The sequence below is a fragment of the Nymphaea colorata genome, unplaced genomic scaffold (assembly GCF_008831285.2).
Source record: "Nymphaea colorata isolate Beijing-Zhang1983 unplaced genomic scaffold, ASM883128v2 scaffold0060, whole genome shotgun sequence".
In the NCBI taxonomy this organism is placed as follows: domain Eukaryota; kingdom Viridiplantae; phylum Streptophyta; class Magnoliopsida; order Nymphaeales; family Nymphaeaceae; genus Nymphaea; species Nymphaea colorata.
Window position 1 is genome coordinate 27,501 of NW_022204566.1, and position 25,532 is coordinate 53,032.

Genomic DNA, 25,532 nt, shown 5'->3' on the forward strand with positions numbered 1-25,532 from the left:
TCGCAAATCCCAAGTTTGTCTATGAAGAGCTGATCTAATTGTATTAGTGTCTATAATTGATTTCTTTTGTGTAATACTAATTGATAGGACCTCATTGGTAAGTGCTACAAGATCTCGTGCATTGGAACCCATGGTTATGGATCCGAATCCATTAGTATGGGACATTTTCTTTTCCAAGCGGAATCCCCTAGTATATGAAAGAATGAAAAAGTGCTTTCGTTGTTGTGGAATAAGAAGCCTTCGTATCTTAATGCATGTATTTGATTTATTCGGAGCTATTAGAGCGGGATCCACTTTTTGGGGAATATGAGTCGAAGCAATAACAAGAATATTTCTAGTGGAACATCTTTCACAATCCCTGGGGAGATGGTTCACTAATAGACCGAGGGATAAGTAATTCGACTCATTCACATAAAGATCATGAATGTTTGGAATCCATATTATGCAAGGAGACATTGCTTTTGCTAATTCTAATGGAAGGGTGATCTCAAATTGGTCTATTTTCGGCGTCATATACATAGTTAGCACATTCGGCATAGTTAGCAGCTCCGTATCAAGGTCATCATCGTCACGATCATCAATATCGATATCGTCACGATCCTCAATATCGATATCATCAATAAGATAACCTTGATTGTCATCCAGGAACTTGTTCGGAAATACCGTAATGAAGGGAACATAGGAGTTTGTCACTCGGTATTTGACAAAATATGATCGTCCAGTTCCTATAAAACCTATCACTAAAATACCCCTAGAAGGGGGTAGGGCTAAGCGGAGCGAAAAGGGTTTTCCATGAGATGGGAAATGAGAACTATTAGCCCCACACGGGGTTTGTGAATAAGTAATTGTCTGATAATGAGCAAGGAATATCCGTCTTTCTGCTAAACAGGATCTATTGAACTCATAATTCATTAGATACCTTTTTTGAATGTCAACTAAGTATCGTAAGTAAATGGATCCCGGTTGTTCAATCATTTGATAACCAGAGTCATTCTTTGATAAATGATCACTATGAGTCAGACTCAATAGAATTTGATCAATCCTTTTTTCTGTCGTTAAGGTGGAGAACTGAACTAAGAATTCTCTTTCTGCATCATCAATCCAATCACTGTTCGCGACCCAGGATTCTATTTGATCATCAATCCAATCACTGTTCACGTTTTTTCTTATCAATGAATAGATCTCTTTACTTGTACGACTTAGATGTCTCGTATTTCTCGAAAAAGTGATTGAATTGATGGGATTTGGTATGATACTTATGAGATAGATGATATCGATGAGATTGATATTCAAATCTTTCTTCTTAGAACGTATTGATTTGACCCCATAAGTGGGACCACCACTCAATAGCATGTTGCCACCAGAAGCAGAACTCCGTATTTCTTCCAGAGAATCTCCTAATTGTTCCAGAGCAACTAGAAAGAGATTCTTTAACCAGAAAGAATTCAGTTCAGGTGGAGGATACCTATCCAGAAGTTTTCGCAACTCAATCATGTATGATGGAATCATCAAAGATTTGATCTTTTCTAACTCTGTCTGTAACTCACTAGAGACTCGGGAAATAAAGAGAAGATGCGTACGAACGAGATATCCAGCAACAAGAAGAAGGAAAAGGATTGAATAGAGGAACTCCCGAGCATTTGGTGATCTCAGATGTGTCCACTTCAATGGAACGGGTGACTCATTATTTCGATGAATCATTTCTTCGGGCAGAAGAAGATTCTGTAAACACTTACTCGAAATCTCACTTATCAGATTCCATCGTGGAAGAATCGCCCACAATGGAATCTGAAGAATTGACCATGATATATCTGATCCATGCATAATATCATAAAAAAAGGATACAAATTTGTGACTGCTACTTAGTATCGGCAATGGGTCTGAAAAAGTATCTAAAAGGATGAAATTTATATATTTGCACCCTGCCGAAGTAAGGAACCATGGCATATACGTTTGGAACAGATTCCATTTTGAGAGATTTGAAAAAGCACTATCTCGTTGAAAGGCTCTATACATCTGCCGTTTCTCAACGCATTTCTTTAGACAAAGATTCCGTTTTTTTGCGGATGGTAAATCTTTCTCAGAACATGGAGTGTGAATCAAACCCATGTTTGAATTGAAACTGAGATACTGATGCAAGTTCTTCCCTTCTGAATCAGATAGATTCATATCTGAAAGAGGCTGACAATAAGTTGAAAGAGGCTGAGATTTGTACAAGTTATACGTTTCGTCACCACTTTGTGGAAAATCGTTAGGTATGAATATGTCAGATACCTGTGACTCGATTGGTGAAATAGTATCTCTCTCCAAAAAAACATGTTTTTTTTTACCGACGCACAAAGAAAATATCTTGTTGCGGATGAACGAGATATGGAGGAATTGTCCATATGTAAGATCATAATTATCGATACGGGTCTTTTCCGCATAAAAAGGGAATCTTTTGTTAGAATAGAAGCAGAAGTGATGTGGATTATTCAAGAATCGAAGTAGATTTGCTTTATAAAAAGAAGATATCAATGAACTTCTATGAAATGGTTTCACGGGATTCAGCCAATTGTCCCGATCGTGGGATATCATTGAGAAATAGGAATCGGTGTTATCAAAGAATTTCCTGCGATTATTCCTAGTATGGAGTGAGTCAATCATCCACTTTGGTATCTTATTGAACAAAAATGCTGATATTGTTCCCCCATTGATCAAGAATTTCGATCTTTGGGAAGTATCATGATCATCCAATAAGAAGGGTTTCAATTTATTCAAATGAACGATTTGAACACCTATTGATTCTAACAACTGATTGCAGAGTTGATCATTCGGACCTTTCAATTCATAGATGTGGATCTCGGACCTATGAATGGGGATATTCCCGATACTCACAAAGAAAAAAGTAAGTGACTTAGACAAAAAGAGAAGTGACTTGGACAAAAAGAAATGAAGTGACTTAGACAAATCTTGTTTGTCGATAACCTTGGACCAATCAATCGAATGTTGATTAATACGTAATCGATCGAACACCACTTGAAAACGGTTCTTCTGTTCAGAAACGAAATGCTCCAAATGCTCCTGGAAATTCTTGCTCCCATTGGACCATTTGTATCTATATGCATTAGGATCCCGATTCATGGATCTCTCGGTTCGAGAAATAAGAGGATCGAACCATTTCTTCTGACTCTTTTTCACATTCGATAAATGTTGGTTGATCATATATTTCATTATAGTTATATGATTCAGAGTATCATTTCCTATTTGATCCCTTTGAATTCCATATTCGAAGTTGCGATCGGATCTATTCATTAAAAAGAATCTATTCGATAGATTTCTTATGTACCCATAGGTGCTATATTGGATTTGAATCAGATTTCGGATCAATCTATATTGATTGACTGCCTCCATTATGTTGTTGCTAGCAAATACCACTATTTTGGGTTTTGGATCTTCCAAACCATTCCTGCAGGAGATCCGGACCCATTTTTTTCTGATCCTTCGATAAAAAGATTCATTCTCTTCATCAAAAATATGAGGTAGAACCAATAAAGAGTTCTTTTTCGATTCATCCCTGGAGTTGAATACCTCATTCAAGAATTTTTTTTGATCCAACCCGTAGGAATCAATAGAAAAGGCAAATCCCTTATGATACACCGGATCAGGCTCGGTTATTGATAGAGTGAATAGATCTGCCATTTCTTGAAATCTCTCTTCTGATTCAAAATCGTGGTGCAACGTGTATCTCCCTTTGTTCCGGTCATGGAATAGATGGAATAAATCACAAAATGGGTTTTTGTTCAAGAATGAGATCTTATTAGAACTGTCCATATCCGGTTCATCCTTCGGAACCATATCACATCCCCGATCTGATGAAATAGGATGAATTGAGACGGTATTTTGTAAATACGTAATTATCTTGAATATATCAACCATTTCTTTCTTTTCCGATCGCCTGGAAGGGACAAAAGAAAAAACATCTTGTTGTTTCTTCAACAATTTCTGATCTCTAGTGAACCTCTCAGTAGCATTCGAAACCAGATGAAGTTCTGACCATCTGTCGGAGAAAAAAGAACGAATTGATCTTGTAGGATTCCCAAGAAATTCTTCGATTTTTTCCGGAAACAGATGATTATTCATCTGCTTTTCACGTTCCGTGAATAGCCGGGACATTGAGGAATATCCAGAAGGGTATTTCGGGAATCGATCTGATTCTATCTCTGTTCGTTCCGTTTGAAGAGAGGAAGGATCCCAAAGAATCAATCTTTCTTTTAGTTGCTGAATCTCTGTTTGATTGATCAATGTGTGATATTCCGAATCCTCATTCCTAATGGAATCGAAATGATCTCTGGATTGATCAGAAGATCCTTTCAATTGGCTAGAATCCGTTACTTGAACGAAAATAGATCTTGTGGAATCATATTGAATATTTGACGATACATTCCGTACCTTGCTAAAAAACCGATCCTTGTTTACCAACCACATATTGTCTAACCAAATCAAATTCTCTCTCGATACGTTCCTCAAAAAATCCGATTCGTGCTGATTCTTCCCCCAACTAACGAAGAGATCTTGGTGGAATTGCCACATATGAAATTGAGCACAATTTTGCAAAGAAATATCCCACTTGTTTCTCGAGAAGAGATGGGAAACATGCTCAATATCATTTGATGGAATAGTTGCCTCAGCTCCTTGTTGTTTGAGGAAACCCTCCACTTCAATTGGTCTTTTTTCACGAAAAGCAGACATGAGATAACAAATCAAGTGTTTCGCTAAGATTTCGAATAGCTGTCCCGAATTCAAATTGATTATGTTTCGCTTCTTCCTCGGAGAAACACGATCAAACAATTCCCAACCATGGTCCTTGCGGATCGGATCATCCATATAGGATACAAAAAGAAACTCCAGATATTTGATATCTTTCTCTTTGAATGAGATCTCAATTCCAGCTACTGTTTCATTAGATATCTTACAACTAGAATCCCTCTTTTTTCCGATCCAGTTCCTCCACCACCGCGAACCCCAGTTAGATTCAGGCATGATACACTTTTTAGTTATTGGGAGGACCCAAGTACTCTCTTTCGGATCCATGAAACAACTCTCAGAGATCTTTTTCCCTTTTGGAAGATACAGGAGCGAAACAATCAACCTATTGATATTGGGAGACCAAAAAGATTCTTCCAATGTATCATTTCTGGGTCCAATGGAATTCATAGGTATAGGAAGAAGCCCCATCAAATAGAGATTTTTTCTTTCGACCATATTTCGATTGTTAATACGATATATAAGGACCGCTACTACAAGCAGTACTACACCTTTGATCGTGAAAGTGAAATATCGATTGCTTGTTGAACCCTGTGAATCACGTGAAAGCAGGACACTCCAAGTTTGGGGGCCAAGGAGTTTCACAAAACGTTCTTGGTGGAAAAAAATGTGAGTGAAAGACACCACTGAATCGAATTTGGTCCATGAATCTAAGAAATAGCGAGAATTCTTGATCTCTCTCAATATCTCTCTCAATTCCAAAATACAGGATTTGAATTGATGCCGTTTCATTGATTTCTCCTAAACGAAAGATTATATTTCAATTGAAATCCACTTACACAAAGACAGCCCCCGTTGATGACGAGTCTCCGCGAAGCATCCATGGCTGAATGGTTAAAGCGCCCAACTCATAATTGGCAAATTCGTAGGTTCAATTCCTGCTGGATGCACGCGAATTGGAACGTTCAATAATAGAATTGGCTCCGTATCAACGGAATCTCATCATCCATAGATAACTAATTGGTATATTCATACTATAAGAATAAGATAGAAACGGTAGAAACGGTAAGAATTCTAATTCTTATAGATACTGGAACTCATAGGGAAGAAAATGGATTTATGGATGGAATCAAATATGCAGTATTTACAGAAAAAAGTATTCGGTTATTGGGGAACAATCAATATACTTCTAATGTCGAATCAGGATCAACTAGGACAGAAATAAAGCATTGGATCGAACTCTTCTTTGGTGTCAAGGTAGTAGCTATGAATAGCCATCGACTCCCGGGAAAGGGTAGAAGAATGGGACCTATTATGCGACATACAATGCATTACAGACGTATGATCATTACGCTTCAACCGGGTTATTCTATTCCACCTCTTATAGAGAAAAGAACTTAAATAAAAAAAAATAAATACTTAATAACATGGCCATACATTTATACAAAACTTCTACCCCTAGCACACGCAAAGGAGCCGTAGACAGTCAAGCGAAATCCAATCCACGAACAAATTTGATCTATGGACAGCATCGTTGTGGTAAAGGTCGTAATGCCAGAGGAATCATTACCGCAAGGCATAGAGGGGGAGGTCATAAGCGTCTATACCGTAAAATCGATTTTCGACGGAATGCAAAAGACATATCTGGTAGAATCGTAACCATAGAATACGACCCTAATCGAAATGCATACATTTGTCTCATACACTATGGGGATGGTGAGAAGAGATATATTTTACATCCCAGAGGGGCTATAATTGGAGATACCATTGTTTCTGGTACAGAAGTTCCTATATCAATGGGAAATGCCCTACCTTTGAGTGCGGTTTGAACTATTGATTTACGTAATTGGAAGTAACCAATTAGGTTTACGACAAAACCTAGAAATCGATCACTGATCCAATTTGAGTACCTCTACGGGATAGACCTCAACAGAAAACTGAAGAGTAACGGCAGCAGGTGATTGAGTTCAGTGGTTCCTCATATAAAATTATTGACTCTAGAGATATGGTAATATGGAGAAGACAAAATTGTTTGAAGCACGGATAGAACCGGAAGCGCCCCTTGTTTCAAAGAGAGGAGGATGGGTTATTCACATTTCATTTGATGGTCAGAGGCGAATTGAAAGCTAAGCAGTGGTAATTCTAAAGATCCCCCGGGGGAAAAATAGAGATGTCTCCTACGTTACCCGTAATATGTGGAATGGAAGTATCGACGTAATTTCATAGAGTCATTCGGTCTGAGTGCTACATGAAGAACATAAGCCAGATGACGGAATGGGGAGACCTAGGATGTAGAAGATCGTAGCATGAGTGATTCGGCAGATTTGGATTCCTATATATCCACTCATGTGGTACTTCATCATACGATTCATATAAGATCCATCTGTCTAGATATCATCATCTACATCCAGAAAGCCGTATGCTTTGGAAGAAGCTTGTACAGTTTGGGAAGGGGTTTTGATTGATCAAAAAGAAGAATCTACTTCAACCGATATGCCCTTAGGCACGGCCATACATAACATAGAAATAACACTTGGAAAGGGTGGACAATTAGCTAGAGCAGCAGGTGCTGTAGCGAAACTGATTGCAAAAGAGGGTAAATCGGCCACATTAAGATTACCATCTGGAGAGGTTCGTTTGATATCCAAAAACTGCTCAGCAACAGTCGGACAAGTGGGTAATGTCGGGGCGAACCAGAAAAGTTTGGGTAGAGCCGGATCTAAATGTTGGCTAGGTAAGCGTCCTGTAGTAAGAGGAGTAGTTATGAACCCTGTAGACCATCCCCATGGAGGTGGTGAAGGGAGGGCCCCGATTGGTAGAAAAAAACCCACAACTCCTTGGGGTTATCCCGCGCTTGGAAGAAGGAGTAGGAAAAGGAATAAATATAGTGATATTTTTATTCTTCGTCGCCGTAAATAGAAAGAGAAAGAAAAAATAATGAATGATGTAAAATTAAATCAAATTGGTTTTTTCGTCTTCACAAAATGAAAAAATGAAAAGAAGGGGGAGTAATCACTTGTGGCCCGTTCATCTAAAAAAAATCCTTTTGTGGCTAATCACTTATTAAGTAAAATTGAGAAGCTCAACAAGGCAGAGGAAAGAAGTATAATAGTAACTTGGTCCCGAGCATCGACCATTATATTTGCAATGGTCGGTCATACAATTGCTGTTCATAACGGAAAGGAGCATTTACCTATTTATATAACGGAGCGTATGGTGGGTCACAAATTGGGAGAATTCGCGCCTACTCTGACTTTCCGGGGACACGCGAGAAACGATAATAGATCTCGGCGATAATGATAATATTAATATAGTTAATGTATTAATGTAATCAAAAGTTAAATAAGTGCTCTCATGATTTATTCTTATTTTTATTGGTGTGTGTGAGGTAAAACCCTATGACTATGATAAAGAAGACCTCGGGTACAGAAATACGAGCTTTAGCTCGACATATAGGTATGTCTGCTCAAAAAGCACGAAGGGTAATTGATCAAATTCGCGGTTGCTCCTATGAGCAAACACTTATGATACTGGAACTCATGCCTTATCGAGCATGTTACCCCATTTTCAAATTAGTTTATTCCGCAGCAGCAAATGCTAGTCACAATAGGGGTTTGAAAGAAGCTGATTTATTTATTAGTAAAGCCGAAGTCAACGAAGGTGTTATCGTCAAAAGGTTAAAACCGCGAGCTCGGGGACGTAGTTACCCAATAAAAAGACCCACCTGTCATATAACTATTGTATTGAGCGAAAGACCTAACTTCAATTTAAAAAATATTTGATTTTCAAAACATGACTTTTAGTTTAGAAAGAGAATATTGGTAGGTAGATATGGGACAGAAAATAAATCCACTTGGTTTCAGACTTGGTACAACCCAAAGTCATCGTTCCTTTTGGTTCGCACAACCAAAAAATTATTCCAAAGGTCTCCAGGAAGATGAAAAAATACGGGATTGTATCAAGAATTATGTACAAAAACATATGAGAATATCCTCAGGTTTTGAAGGAATTGCACGTATAGATATTAAAAAAAGAATCGATTTGATCCAAGTCATAATTCATATTGGATTCGCCAATATGTTAATAGAGGGTCGAGCCCGAGGAATCGAAGAATTACAGACTAATGTACAAAAAAGCTTTCATTCTGTGAACCGAAGACTCAACATTGCTATCGCAAGAGTTGCAAGACCTTACGGGCAACCTAATATTCTTGCAGAATATATCGCTCTGCAATTAAAGAATAGAGTTTCCTTTAGAAAGGCAATGAAAAAAGCTATTGAATTAGCTGAACAAGCGGATGCAAAGGGAATTCAGGTACAAATTGCAGGACGTCTCAATGGAAACGAAATTGCCCGCGTTGAATGGATTAGAGAAGGTAGGGTTCCCCTACAGACCATTCGAGTGAAAATTGATTATTGTTCCTATCCAGTTCGAACTATCTATGGAGTATTAGGGATAAAAATTTGGATATTTTTGGATGAAGAGTAATGGCTCCTTTTCTTGCGATTCTATTCATGGATACTTATCCATGGACAGGGCAAAAAACTCAATTTAGTTTAGGTCTTTTTCCGTTTAGTCAAAACGGATCAATTATATATGTTTGAATAACAATTCGATTTACCACTTTGATATGATAGAATTGCTATGCTTAGTGTGTGACTCGTTGGGACTAAAAGAAAGAATTGGACCCTACCTAATATAAATATAAATTAATAACCAGCTCATTGCTTCGTATTCTCAAGATCCAAGGAATCGGTCATTATATGAGATAATAATCATATATTTGTAGCAACTGAAATCCTTTTTCAATAAAGTAAAAATGAATCTTGATTGATTGTGTAAGTTGTGAAACCAAAATAGAGGGATGCGGATGAATGGAAGGATGAGAGAAAGAGAGAAGGGGAAAAGAAATGATATATTATTCCAATATGTATGGTCTATGAATCATCTTAGAAAGGGCAATGTGATAAGGCATCATATACTATAATATAATTCAATTCATCTATAATTGAGATAGATTTCAAAAAATAAAGAGCATTGAGTCGATAGAGACTGAGGAGATTGACTCAGGGACAGATTAAATTAGAAGCTCCATTGCAGAATTCAGACCTCGACATTAATGGAGGAGAAGCTATGGGAACGACGGAACCTGTGACTGCGGAGGATTCGATTGAAAACGAATCCTAATGATTCACTGGACGGGATGGCGGAACGCGCCGGGAACGAACTGATTTCTTCGAAGAGGTTATGGAGCGACCCTACGAATAAAGCAGATAAATATAAAAGAGTAAATATTCGCCCGCGAAATTTCATCCATTAAATAATCCTAATATTATTTATTGTTTATTTATCGTTTCATTCGCGAGGAGCTGGATGAGAAGAAACTCTCATGTCCGGTTCTGTAGTAGAGATGGAATTGAGACACTACCATCAACTATAACCCCAAAAGAACCAGGTTTCGTAAACAACATAGAGGAAGAATGAAAGGAGTATCTTATCGGGGCAATCGTATTTGTTTCGGTAAATATGCGCTTCAGGCACTTGAACCCGCTTGGATCACATCTAGACAAATAGAAGCAGGGCGCCGCGCAATGACACGATATGCCCGTCGTGGCGGAAAAATATGGGTACGTATATTCCCCGACAAACCCGTTACACTAAGACCCGCGGAAACACGTATGGGTTCGGGGAAGGGATCTCCTGAATATTGGGTATCCGTCGTTAAACCGGATCGAATACTTTATGAAATGGGCGGAGTATCAGAAACCGTAGCCAGAGCCGCTATGGAAATAGCGGCGCGCAAAATGCCTATACGAACAAAATTCGTTATTGCGGAATAGGGATATCGGACCAAAGGGATATTTATGAATGATGAAAAATATAATCTATAATCGCTGGTTTACTTATTTCTGGACAGAAAATTTTCTTTTCCCCCTCGCCTCTTGCATTGAAAGAACTCAAATAAAAGAAAGATGATTCAACCTCAGACCTTTTTGAATGTAGCGGACAACAGCGGAGCTCGAAAATTGATGTGTATTCGAATCATAGGAGCTAGTAATTACCGATATGCTCATATCGGTGACGTTATTGTTGCTGTAATCAAAGAAGCAGTGCCAAATATGCCCCTGGAAAGATCAGAAGTAATCAGAGCTGTAATTGTACGTACATGTAAAGAACTCAAGCGCGACAACGGTATGATAATCCGGTATGATGACAATGCAGCAGTTGTCATTGATCAAGAAGGAAATCCAAAAGGCACCCGAGTTTTTGGTTCGATTGCTCGTGAATTGAGACAGTTAAATTTCACTAAGATAGTCTCATTAGCTCCCGAAGTATTATAAATAATGAACGCTAGTAGACGAGACAATGGGTAGTAGGGTCTTTGAAATGGATAAATTAGTAGATTATGTCTCAGGCATATACCTTTAATGAAAAATAAAAAAAGAAACATGTTGATTATATCAAAGCAAAAAAAAAATGATAGTTCGTCATGGGTAGAGACACTATTGCCGATATAATAACTTATATAAGAAATGCTGACATGGATAAAAAAGGAACAGTTCGAATACCATCCACTAATATTACCGAAAACATTGTGAAAATACTTCTACGAGAGGGTTTTATCGAAAATGTTAGGAAGCACCGGGAAAACAACAAGGATTTCTTGGTTTTAACCCTACGACATAGAAGAAATAGGAAAAGAGCACATAGAAATATTTTAAAGCGTATCAGCAGACCAGGTCTGCGAATCTATTCCAACTCTCAACGAATTCCTAGGATTTCAGGCGGGATAGGGGTTGTAATTCTTTCTACTTCTAGGGGTATAATGACAGATCGAGAAGCTCGACTAGAAAGAATTGGAGGAGAAATTTTGTTTTATATATGGTGAGGTGATCCATCTGGTATACGAATTTGATACGTAACTTCCTATTTATGAAAAAGAGAGTAGAGGTGGGTTGTCTAATGTCACTCCTCCTACATTAGTTAATACTTCAAGGAGGTTACCTGGAATGAAAGAACAAAAATTGATCCATGAAGGTTTAATTACTGAATCACTTCCCAATGGCATGTTCTGGGTTCGCTTAGATAACGAAGACCTGGTTCTAGGTTATGTTTCAGGGCGGATACGACGTAGTTTTATACGAATACTACCAGGAGATAGAGTAAAAATAGAAGTCAGCCGTTATGATTCAACAAGGGGACGTATAATTTATAGACTTCGCAATAAAGATTCAAACGATTAGGTATTTAAATTTTCATGGGGATAAATTTTAAGGCTCAAACACTAACTTAAGGTGAATTAAAGAAAAGAGACTTATTTTCTTTCAAAGAGTAGATTCGGAATTAAGGAACAACAAATATGAAAATAAGAGCTTCTGTTCGTAAGATTTGTGAAAAATGTCGACTGATCCGTAGGCGAGGACGAATTATAGTAATTTGTTCTAATCCGAAACATAAACAGAGACAGGGATAATATTTATAAAAAAAAAAGAACTTCACTTTCTAAGAGACCTAATGTACAAATAAATAAAGAATTTGTTTTCACATGAAATGGATATATCCGTATATCTCTGACTCATATTTATGAGATGGCAAATAGAATATGACAAAACCTATACCAAGAATTGGTTCACGTAGAAATAGCCGTATTAGTTCACGTAAGAGTGGGTGTAGAACACCAATAGGAGTTATTCATGTTCAAGCGAGTTTCAACAATACTATTGTTACTGTTACAGACCCACAAGGTCGGGTCGTTTCTTGGTCTTCTGCGGGTACCTGTGGATTCAAGGGCACAAGAAGGGGTACCCCATTTGCTGCTCAAACCGCAGCAGGAAATGCTATTCGTGCGGTAGTAGACCAGGGTATGCAACGAGCAGAAGTCATGATAAAGGGTCCCGGTCTCGGGAGAGATGCAGCATTACGAGCGATTCGTAGAAGTGGTATACTATTAAATTTTGTACGTGACGTAACCCCTATGCCGCATAATGGATGTAGACCGCCAAAAAAAAGGCGCGTTTAGAAATAAAAATGGAAAAGATTCCAATCCAAGAGAAATAAATAATTAAATGATCTCATCAAATAATATTATATTAGTATGGTTCGGGAGGAAGTACCAGTATCCACTCGGACGCTACAGTGGAAGTGTGTTGAATCAAGAGCAGACAGCAAACGCCTTTATTATGGTCGTTTCGTTTTATCCCCACTTATGAAGGGTCAAGCCGATACAATCGGTATCGCGATGCGAAGGGCTTTACTTGGAGAACTAGAAGGAACATGTATTACGCGCGCAAAATCTGATAAGGTACCACATGAATATTCTACGATAGTAGGTATTGAAGAATCAGTCCATGAAATTTTAATGAATTTGAAAAAAATTGTATTTAGAAGTGATCTGTACGGAACTCTCGACGCATCTATCTATGTCAGGGGCCCTAGACACGTAACTGCTCAAGATATCATCTCACCACCTTCTGTAGAAATAGTTGATACTACACAGCATATAGCTGTCCTAACGGAACCGGTTGATTTGTGCATTGAATTAAAAATTGAGAGGGGTCGTGGATATTGTACGAGAACCCCAAATAACTATCAAGACGGAAGCTATCCTATAGATGCTGTATCCATGCCTGTTCGAAATGCGAATCATAGTATTCATTCTTATGGGAATGGGAATGAGAAACAAGAGATACTTTTTCTTGAAATATGGACGAATGGAAGTTTAACTCCTAAGGAAGCGCTTTATGAAGCTTCTCGTAATTTGATCGATTTATTTATTCCTTTTTTACATGCGGAGGAACAGGACATAAATAGAAATATGGAGGACAATCAAAAAAGGGCTAGTGTGCCCTTTTTTACCTTTGATGATGGATTGGATAATATGAAAAGAGAAATCATATTGAAACGTATTTTTATTGATCAATTAGAATTGCCTCCTAGGACTTATAACTGTCTCAAAAGGTCTAATATACATACATTGCTGGACCTTTTGAGTAAAAGTCAAGAAGATCTTATGAGAATTGAGCATTTTCGCGTAGAAGACGTAAAACAAATATTCGACATTCTACAGAAGGGTTTCACAATCGACTTGCTTAAAAATTCAACTCAGTTTGAATCCCGTTGAAATTTTTTTTTCATTTCGAATGAAAGCACGAAATGAAAAAATTATAAATGAAAGACTATTTATTAACTAGAAAATAATGAAATAAAATTTCTATTATTTTCTTATCTTTATCTTATTTCTTATTTTTTATAACTAAACTAACTATAAAATTATACTATAATTATTCTTCCTATATATTACAAATTATTATTCAATTCGAATTGAATAATAATTTGTAATATATAATCAATATACACACTAAAATATACACACTAACGAAAAAAGAAGAAACAAAAACAAAGTCTGTTTTGAATCTTCAGCATAGTCTGTATTCGTGGATTCTTCAGAATAGATCTATAATCAAATGAAAGAGATGTATCTAGGAGGATAAACTTTGAAGTATGCCTAACTAGATACATACGTAATATCCCGCCTTACCTTAGTATTTCAAGATCTATTTTAATTTGAAAAAGACCTAAAGTTAGAGACTTATCAATAGGTAATGTTGCTCCAATACCTAACCAAAGGGCTACTGCCGTACCAATCAAAAAGACTGTTGTAGCTACTGGGCGACGGAATGGATTTTGGAATTTATTAACATTTTCCAAAAAGGGTACTGTCAATAATCCCGCTGGTACCGAAACCATTAAAAGAACACCCAATAACTTATTGGGTACTGTACGGAGTATTTGAAATACGGGAAAGAAGTACCATTCGGGTAATATTTCCAAAGGAGTTGCAAATGGATCTGCCGGTTCACCAATCATTGATGGCTCTAGAACCGCTAGACCTACGTTACATGCAATAGTACCTAGAATTACTACGGGAAAAATATATAAAAGATCATTAGGCCATGCCGGTTCCCCATAATAATTATGTCCCATCCCCTTAGCCAATTTTGCTCTTAATACAGGATCATTCAAGTCGGGTTTCTTTGTTATTGGGATAGGTGAATTCTTATGGATCCATCCCCCGAAAGAGACCGACATGATGATTTTTCATCATCCAGCTCGAGCAATAATCAAAGGAATGAATGGATTCATATAAAATCCCATATGCCATCCAGGAAACTATGTTCGTACAAATAAATGCTCAATACCCAAGTAGGTTACATCGATCATGATCAAATGCTTTTTGGATGTCTCATACCTTGTAATTGATGCCAATATTGTTTTTTAGAGTTTCTACGTACAAAGGATTTACTTGTTACTATAAGTCTAGCCTCGATTTCCTTAGATCTCCGTTTTCACTCCATATATTCAGATCGGGTCGATGCAGGGATGAATGCATTCCCTAACTATAAGTTAAATAATGGAGTGGAATAGATAGAAATATCTGATCATTGCCACATCACTTTTCTACTAGATCTTACGAACCTATATCATGACATGAATATTCGGGTTGATCATAGAAAAGATTCTCCTCAAAGGAACCAGCCTATCCTCTTGCTCCGCAGGGGGGGCGGCGGTTGGCAAGAGACATTTGTTATGATTCAATGTGGCAGTAATATTTGCTGGACATCTAGTTCAGTCCACACTCCCATAATCATCCTCTCTCGAAATCCACTTCAACTGTTCGTATCATAAAAATACTTCGTGGTTGAAGGGAAATATCCAATAATGTCTTATTCTTTTCAATCCATATTTAGCTGAAATACATACTTTTTTTTGTTCCTACCCAACATTATTATTGATCTATTACATACCTATGCTCTGTCTTCTCTATAAAGGACCTGAATACCTTGCTTACGTATCATTGAAAGTGCATTAACATAATACGGCGGTAAGAAGAGGTATACAAGTGTGTAACTATAGCGGGTCAAGTGGATTGACCCACGCTAGCATTCCGCGTATAACTCTACCAAGGGGATCCATATAGGGTGCTCAGGTACACAGTTACATTTGATGCCCATACCAATTTGGTCCAAGGTAAGATAACCGTTACCCCAAAGGATGCAGTACACAGCCAACTACACCCGTACCCAAGTCAATTCACGTGGTTTCTTAAACCACCTGTGAGATAAACACGAAATACGTGCAGGATCATCATTAGAACCATCATACTTGCTGACCATCGATGACTGATCGATTAACCAACGAGTTGGCTTCAGTCATTATGTATTGAACAGAGGCAAAGCTTCTGTGACGGTCGGGCGATAGTAAAGTCATAGCAAACCCGTAGTACTTGTACTAAAAGCGTAGTGTGATCCCTCCTAGACATGAAATATTTGAATGAGGAGGAACATATTTACTGTTATCATCTGCATCGCTTGAATCTCGAGACGCTCCTCGAACCAATCATTCTTTATTGAGATGGTGAACCGAAGCGAAGGGACTCCCTCTAAGACGTATATGGAATTTGTCTCGTACGGCTCACGAAACACCCAATACTGGTTCTGGTTGCAACGTGCAATAGAAAGAAAGATTTGAAACCTTTTAGAGACTTCATTGATTCAATCTTTCCGAGATAAATGAGGGAACCAACTAATCTCTTCTTTGTGTATAGCGCCAATATCAGTTGGCTCATCTATGTTGATTGTTACAGGCCTTTGAATGTTCTCTTACCCTATTTTATTTTGTTTATACGTATACATACGAATTACTTGATAGGAATATTTGTTGGACCCTATGATCAATTGAACCTCGATTCCTACTAGACCACGATGATTCCAAGAACAAACAGAACCAAAGAGTTCTCCTGGTAGGAACTTTCGTTTGATCATTCACTTATTCAATGACAGATATAATAACTAAGAATCATGAATATTTGTCCTGTCCCTCGCTCAGCTCACTAGCATGTTCTGAAGGAAAAGGTGGTTCGATTTCTGAAACCTCATGAAGTTAATGAAAAATATAGTAGTTGGAGGCCGTCCGAGGTTGAATAGTAGGTTGAATATAGTTTAAATAGTTCTTATCTATTCCTATAGTCCGTGTCCAGTACTAGACTGACTATCTGACGGGCTAGAACCATCTCTCTCGATGAGATGACAGACTTATTCTCTGTACTATCAATGGTATAACAGTCACCATCTATTCCGGAATACCGAAACAAGATTCCGCGGTCGAACTACAAACGAATGAGATGACCTAGAATCCGATCCTAAGTGATTCTTTTTTTATTGAAAGTTAGGATTATCCGTTCTTCTGGACCTAACTTAATGAATACCATCCAGTAAACGGAAGAATTATAAATCTCCAATAATAGATAGGAATACTGCAATGAGCCATTGCGACACCCATAAGGGTGTAGTTCCCCATCCAGGGGCTACTTTACCATATTCCGATTCATGGTTTTAATAAATCGCTACAATAGTCCGTTTGGCCAGATCTGGAACTACCCTCATGGTTTGTGTAGCCATAATCCTTCCGTGCATTGTTTGAGATCTGTTGACTTTGTATACGATTCCGTTGTAATAACTATCTTATCGTAGATCCATCGTGGTCTTGAAATCACTTATAATGGAAACTGCACTCTAGTCGCCTCTTATATCTGGTTTACTTGTAGCTTTACGGGGTTGCCTTATATACCGCCTTTGGGCAACCCTCTCAACACTAGAGATCCATTGAGGAACCGGGACTATTGAAATGTGCCTCCTCATCGGAGGTCATCATTTCAATTGAGATAATGAAAATCATTTCTCTTTTTATTTGGACTTAGGCGGTTCTCGAAAAAGATAGCAAAATATTATCCCAGGTCGAGACCACAGGAATGTATAAACCATGCTTCCATAGATTCGATCGTGTTTTAATTATAGCTTCATACCTGTTCTTTGGGATCATTCCCAGACAAGTAAAGGTCAAGAGTATAGGTGATGATTCGAATTAATTTTCCAGTACCTATATGAACATAGGCTAGACTATGAAGAATGTTGTATCAGACTACTTGTCTCCTTGGTTGGATCCCCCAGTTTTTGGAGGTTCCAAATTCCACTTGGATCTAAATTGGGTCGATACCGCAAAACATTCTGAACAGTTCTAGACCTGCCAAATGTGGCCGAAAGAAAAGCAAGCAACGAGCTGTCAAGTGAACCAACCCTTGGACTACTACGAACACCATCGGATTTCAAGTAGCGCGATCCAATTCAAAATTTCACCCATTGGGCACGTTAGATATTTTTTCACAGTAGCAGGATCATTAACTGACTCCATCGAGTTCACCACCATAGAACTCAACAGTACACCCTTGTTCGACACTTACTTGGATTCTGCCCTTCTAAGGACATCGGCTCTCACATTCCGTCTCCTCTACCAAACTACCGGAAATGTTTCAAGAAGGTAGGCATACGACGTACAAAGTTCATGCCCTCTTTATCTCTAAGACAGGGTGTCTACCACCCAACAGCTTTCCATCCCGTTGTCATTGAGCGGCCTGAACATCCTCCTTTCGCCGGATTATTACCGATATATCATAAAGCTAGTTTTCGGGATTTTAGACCAAGATTCCGATAACTCAGATTTTCAGCTAGCCCGGCGTTAACTCTTCGATATATTTCTTGCTGGAATATCCTGATCCACTGTAACGAGTAGGACCAATAATTCGATCGGAGTAGTCGCTGAACCATCACATAGTTCCAGCACAACGAAGCTGCAAAACACAGCAGCGATACTATGGAAAGCACAGTTTCAATATTGCCCATACGTATGCTTTGTATAGACGTTGGGGCGGGCGAACACTAAGATGGAATAGACCCGCTATATTCCAAGGTGCCCGCTGCAATATGATGAGAGCTATCCCCCCGGAACAAAAGGATCAAACCTCCGCGCCCCATGAAGGACTTACAGGTTGCACTTTTCCGGTTAGCCCATAAGGATCAGACACCCATATTCCAGGGCCATACAACCTGTTACATGAATGCACCAACCAAGCAGCACCCCAGATAAAATAATGATTCCAAGATCTTGGGCAAATCCAAGAGGGTTTCCCGTAGTACGTTCATCACAGAATATTTCTAGATCCCAATACACCCAATGCCAGATAGCTGCCAAGAAGCACAAGCCAGAAAACACAATGTGTGCCCGGCAACCTTGTAACTCCAATACCCGGATTGGTTCAGTTTCCTCCTGTATACTCCAACGCCCATGAATTGGTTTTCCTAACGAGTCATGAAGGGTATAACGAACAACCTTGTCGCCACATTGGATCAGAACGGGATCAGGGGATCAAACAGCTAATTCGTATAGAGCCATAGAACCGGCCAACCAGAAACTAGAGCTGTATGCATTATATGGACAGAAGCAAGCGACAGGATCATTCAATACGACGTATGAACACGATACCAAGGCAACCCATGGAATACCCTCTCAAAGAAAATAGACACTATGTAACTTTGTCACATTGGAAAGACTATGCTATGGACCTCATTCAGTGATTATCTCGGTGCAAGGGTTCACATTTATTACGTGCCGCAGGTGATAGTAAATGGAACAATTCCGTTCTGTTCGCAGGACAAGAGAAGCAATTATTTTATACCCGATAAGTACCAATAGCAATGGGGGGATTGGTCCCATTTTTTTAGTGAATCCATTAGATACTTGTTCATCATTCGAAGGATCCGCTCCGTCCCTAGATTTTCTTTTTTCATTCTGTCTTCCTACATGAGTCTTCCAATCTATGTATAAATATGATAAACAAATATTATGAGGACAATAAACCCATTGTACGTTTCCACATCAAAGTGAAGTATAGTACTTAACCCGTTTTCTTTAATGTAAGCCATTGGTGTTCCAAAAGTCCCTTTTCGGAGTCCTGGAGAGGAAGATGCAGTTTGGGTTGACATATAGTGCGACTTGTCGGACATATTGGGTCATATGGGATTTCCCGTTCTCTCCCTGATCGAGATATACTTCTTTCGCCTAAGAAGATTGATTGAATCATCAATCAATTCAATAATTCGGAGCGTGAATGTGCAAATGGATCAATTCGTTTGAAAGATAAATATTCTTATCAATTAGAATATCTATGGTTGACTTGGAACAATAAAATGAAGTATCCAGGCTCCGTTCAGAAAATACCAATGGGTAATATTGATTACAACTTCTATCATCTATCAGAAATAAGACCATAGGAGTGATCTCAAACCACTAATAATATAAATGTGATGATACATCGAATACTTGGTTGGTGGAGGCATAAAAAGTCGTAAGAAAAATAAGTGGTACTGGGGTCATTGTCCTATATGTGCAAATGGAATTCGGCGAATCTTTACCCGGAGTAGAGCATAAACCTAAAATAAGTGAAGAGGCCCATTCAGGACAAGAAATGGCATCGCGATTGGATTCGATGAACAATACATCAATCAAAGAATACATCAATAAAAAGATGTTCAGTGAATTCTTTTTGTAGGTTAGGAGGCAAACCAAACTAATTTTTGTGGAAATGCAAATGAAATAAACCCCTTCGTCAGGAAACGCCTAAACTCAAAAAGAATAGGTCTGGAATCGACACATTGATTATTTTTTTTTCGAACTTTTTTGAACCGTATGTATCGAAAGGTGCGTGTACGGTTCTGCGGGATACAATTTTTCCTAATCAACCGACTTCATCGAGAAAGATTACTTTTTTAGGCCAAGGCGTTGATAGCGAGATCTCGAATCAACTTGTTGGTCTCATGGTATATCTCAGTATGGAAGATATACCAGGGATCTCTATTTGTTATAAATTCTCCCGGCGGATGGGTAATACCGGGAATAGCTATTTATGATGCTATGCAAATTGTTCCACCAGACGTACATACAATATGCATGGGATTAGCCGCTTCGATGGGATCTTTCATCCTGGTCGGAGGAGAATTTACCAAACGTCTAGCATTCCTCACGCTCGGCGCCAATGAGTTTTTATTTGACTTGAAGAAAAAATAAGACTATGCCTTCGCCATATGGAATATATAAGTAATAATAGCATGGCACGTTTAGTTCGATATGAGCAAATCATTATTGCTTCTTCATAACATGATTATGTATCGAGATAGTAGTATGAAACAAAGGTAGTCCCGATTGATCTTATTCCTATGTTATTTATCGGGGGTCCATTCAGCGTCACAAACAACCCCTTTTCCTTACACAACATGAGTCTGAATATTTCTAAGCATGAAAAGAAAGGGATCATTTCCTTATCATTTTTCTTATTAATCAGACTCAGACCAGAAAAAACTTTGGGATTGCTGAATCATAGAAGAGAGATGAATATATTATCTAAAGCAACGGAACCATCATAGTATTTTTTGTTCCTACGAGGAGAAGGGTGGTAAATGGATCATCCAACGATTTGGATCTGATAGATCTATTTGTCTCTTTCTTTGATGTAAGAGAAGAGTAGATTCCATTGCGGAGCCGTATGCAATGTGCAAAAATTGCCTGTACGGTTTTCTATCTTTTTTTATTTTTATTTATTCTTTTCGCTCATTTTGCGAGATAGAGGAATCGTTCATTATGACATATTATAATCAGGGTTATGATCCACCAACCTGCTAGTTCTTTTTATGAGGCACAAGCAGAGAATTTATCCTGGAAGCGGAAGAACTGTTGAAACTTCGCGAAATACTAACAAGAGTTTATGTACAAAGAACGGGCAAACCTTTATGGGTTGTATCTGAAGACATGGAAAGGGATGTTTTATGTCAGCAACAGAAGCCCAAGCTCATGGCATTGTTGATCTTGTAGCAGTCGAAAATAGCGCGGATTTTGTGTAAATCGGTAATTCTACTTCGAACCATGGTTCGAAGTAGAATCTTCAACTCAAATGAAAGTAATTCATAATCATCAGTTAGGATCGATCTAAACCAACGATTCTATATACGATCAGCATGCCAACTATTAAACAACTTATTAGAACACAAGACAGCCAATGAGAAATGTCACGAAATCTCCTGCTCTTCGAGGATGCCCTCAGCGTAGAGGAACATGTACTAGGGTGTATGTGTGACTCGTTCAGATCATGAACTGTGACCTAAACTAACCATTTTCCAGTATCAATGACCAGTGCCAATGAAATGAATGGGGTAGATGGAAGAACTACATTTTAAAAGATCTAATCTATCATATACCTCTATTGTGTATGGAATTTATGGTTTCCATGGTGCAAATCCAATCGCCTTGATTTGAATTTGGGATGAAAGCGATTCCTCATTGGTAGCGAATGGTTATCCATTAAGCGGGAAATAGTATTAAAAAGCATAAAGTTATATTGGTGCTCTTACTTATGAAGAACGGACTGATAGGGTCAGCTACCTAGCCAACCTTCATAATAAATACCGTCACTGTATGGATAGATCTCGTTGTGAAAAGACCTATTACTGGCTATTCATGGGTAGAGCCAAATGGTGTGAACTGTACAAGTTACAATAACATTGATTAAATGAGGGAAGGGCTCCGGTGTATAGATAGGACCTCGCCGTTTAGAAGTAACCATAGAAACGATGGAACCACTATTTATTCATGGGGAAATGAACTGCCTGTAAGAAATAACAAATCGTGGTTGGGAAGGTTATAGTAGCAAAAGAAAGCCATCGGAATTTTTATTTTATACACCGGAAGAATCCGTTTTGCTTAGACCAAGAGAAGGAAAAAGAATGACTGAAAGAAAAGAAATGAAATCAATTAGTTATTCATGAAAATCTTATTCATCAAAGTCCCATTTTAAACTATGACAGAGTTAGACGTGGATATATTGCGCGGAGGCGTCGAGGAAAATTCGTTTATTTGCATCAAGCTTTCGAGGAGCTCATTCAAGACTTACTCGAACTGCTACTCAACAGAAAATAAGGGCTTTGGTTTCCAGCCATAGGGGTAGAGGAAGGCAAAGCGAGATTTTCGTCGTTGTGGATCACTCGGATAAATGCAGTAACCCGCGAGAATGGGGTACCCTATAGTCGATTAATACACGATCTGCGCAAGAAGCAGCTCCTTCTTAATCGTAAAATACTTGCACAAATAGCTATATCAAATAGGAATTGCCTTTACATGATTTCCAATGATATCCTTAAATAAGGAGATTGATCGGGAGGAGTCCGACGGAATAATTGAAATGAAACAGAGTTTCCCGGAGAATGACCCGGAAGGTAGAGTCAAAATGCAATGTAAAGGAAAATAAAATGTAGTAGGAATGAACGAACCCATTTCAATAAAGAAATGGGTCTTCTTCCCCCATTCTTTCTTTTTCTTCCGACACGACATTGAATATGAGCTCCGGATCTTACGACAAAGTATCACATCAATTTGAGTTATGATTTGAGTTCTGATTCGATGAAGAGTGGTCCTATTTCATTTTTTTCTGGTTCTAGTGCCGGTAGTTCTAGAAATCGACTCGGCTCTCTCAAATTGTTTCTCATTATTAGAAAAGGTAACAAAGATAAAATACGAGCTTGTTTTATAGCAATAGTAATTAATCGTTGTTGTTTCAAGGTCAATCTATTCACTCGCCTAGGTAATATTTTCCTTGTTCACTAATAAATCGACTAATTAACTCATGTTTCTATAATCAATTCGATCCCCCAACCAATTGGGGGCAAACGCCTACGAAAAGATCGCTTGGATTTACGAAAGGGTCGCTTGAATTTCTCCATGGTTTATTCCTTATCTCTAAAATACCATTTCTTCTCTAAATACCATTTCTTCATTCATCTCGGATCCGCCCGAAATGGCATTTTATTTGCTCCTAGATATGTTATATGTAATTCCTTCCCGTTCCTTAAATGTTGGCACACGCAGGCAACACCGCATTCAATCTATTTCTTTATCTCCCCGTGAATCGTATGTTTGTAACAATAGGGACAGAATTTCTTCAATTCCAATCGACCAGGTGTATTGTGTCGATTCTTTGAGTAATATATCTGGAAATGCCCGGTGATCCTTCTTCTTATCGGCACCATTTCGGACACAACTGGTACATTCCAAAATAACCGTAACTCTGGGATTTTTACCCTGGGCATAAACCTCCTTGTATTTTGGATTCCCCCAACTCTTTCTTCTCTTCTTCAATCGAAGAAGAAGAAAGGAGAAAGGAAAAAATAGAAGTTGCTAACTGGAAATCTAATTATGAAAGATTTCGTTGCAAGTTGTAATCAATAGAATAGAGTAATACGTAATACAACTATTTACTACAATTCAATTACTATTCCTAATCTCAGTATTTATTCAGTATCACTTAATTTAAGTATCTTATCTAATCTTGAATATCCAAGCCTAGATCCACATTTCTATTTCTGTTCTCCCTCTATTTCTTCTACCCCGAATCCGAGTTTTGCTGAGGTTTAATTCACTTTTATTCTTTCTATTTCCCTACTCAACAAAAGTGAAGGGAGGGACAGGGGCTATTTAACAAACAGAGAATTTATTGCTATGTTAGCCAACATCTTCTACCACATCGATAATACCACACCGATAACTAGAATGAAAAAAGGGGAATGTCAACGCATCTGGGAATAAACGATTGATCTCTATCAATAGACCTGCTAAAGAACGAACCATAGAGTAGTTAGCACAGGCGCTACGGAAAGGTATGTTTTGATATCTCGCATTGAAATCCTCCTTCTTTATTTAACACATATATGATCAGATATTATATTATATAGTTGTGGATCACTTGTATTTGTGTGCGGAATCCTTAATTAACTAAAATGGATATGTACAACGATCCAGTAGATGAGATACTCCTGCCCCTGAATAAAAGAAAAAGTAAGTGCCCCGTTCCGTTATTTTTTTTTTGTTCTTGAGCATATAAATACTCATTCTTTTATACGTTGTATTTCACCTTGGATTTCATATATACATAATTCTAACTCTTTTATTTTATGTTATGAGACCAAAAAGAAAAATGGCAAGAGAAATGTATATAGATATATTTAAGGAAATAACGGTGTGGAAAAGAAGACAGGGATTCTCTACAATGACACTGTACAACAATTGAAAGGGATGTAGCGCAGTTTGGTAGCGCGTTTGTTTTGGGTACAAATGTCACGGGTTCAAATCCTGTCATCCCTACCTATTACTTATCTTACAGGCAGTAACATGGGATCAATTGAAATTGGGGATGGCATGATCATTAGTATCATTTAATGATACTATATGCAAGCTAAGAAGTATTGGGAAAAGATTATCTCTTGTCGTGATAAGCGCTCTTAGTTCAGTTTGGTAGAACGCGGGTCTCCAAAACCCGATGTCGTAGGTTCAAATCCTACAGAGCGTGATGCTACTTTGTATCGAATCACATTAACTTGAATTGCGAACATCAATCGAATTCAATTTGACCTCCTGAGGGTCAAGGATAGGAGGTCAATGACAAGAAAAAAGAAATCTTACTCATCAAAAGTCCAACTGATCGCCGCGTCTGTATTGTAAATATGCAGTTACAAACAATCCGGCTAAAGTAATAGGAATTAGACCTAACACGATTCCAAATAAAAAAACTTCAATCATTCGATTTGTTGTCTTGTTTGAAAGGGGAGAAAAGGTAATATCTATCTCTAATCCAAATAATAATCTGCATCACCCAGTAATCTCAACGTCCACGAATTTTCAATTGATGCTGGAAGTCAAAACCATAGAATACCTGGAATGGAATCTTACAGAAATCTGAATTTTAAAATTCTCATTTTCTGATTTGATTGTTCATTCAATTAATTTCAAATAAGTCGTATCTTGCTCAGACCAATAAATAGAGCTGGGGTTATAGTTGAAGCAGTCAGTAGAAA

General features: G+C 38.1%; 1 protein-coding gene, 2 non-coding genes and 1 pseudogene across 3 annotated transcripts; 3 read left to right on the forward strand and 1 right to left on the reverse strand.

The window, feature by feature from the left end:
- The first annotated feature begins 7,364 nt into the window (after positions 1-7,364).
- Positions 7,365-14,815, forward strand: LOC126409306 (DNA-directed RNA polymerase subunit alpha-like). The gene has a single exon (XM_050075371.1). The coding sequence runs from the start codon at positions 12,842-12,844 to the stop codon at positions 13,865-13,867; it is 1,026 nt and encodes a 341-aa protein (XP_049931328.1). The 5' UTR covers positions 7,365-12,841; the 3' UTR covers positions 13,868-14,815.
- Positions 14,816-17,865: 3,050 nt separating this feature from the next.
- LOC116268032 (photosystem II CP47 reaction center protein-like) lies at positions 17,866-19,353 on the reverse strand (annotated as a pseudogene).
- Positions 19,354-24,749: 5,396 nt separating this feature from the next.
- TRNAP-UGG (transfer RNA proline (anticodon UGG)) lies at positions 24,750-24,822 on the forward strand. Its single transcript has one exon. It is a non-coding gene; the product is annotated as a tRNA-Pro (tRNA).
- Positions 24,823-24,953: 131 nt separating this feature from the next.
- On the forward strand, positions 24,954-25,027 carry TRNAW-CCA (transfer RNA tryptophan (anticodon CCA)). Its single transcript has one exon. It is a non-coding gene; the product is annotated as a tRNA-Trp (tRNA).
- Positions 25,028-25,532: the final 505 nt, after the last annotated feature.

Bases quoted from the DNA above. Each gene is read 5' to 3' on its own strand.
- LOC126409306 (XM_050075371.1), top strand. From the start codon at position 12,842: ATGGTTCGGGAGGAAGTACCAGTATCCACTCGGACGCTACAGTGGAAG.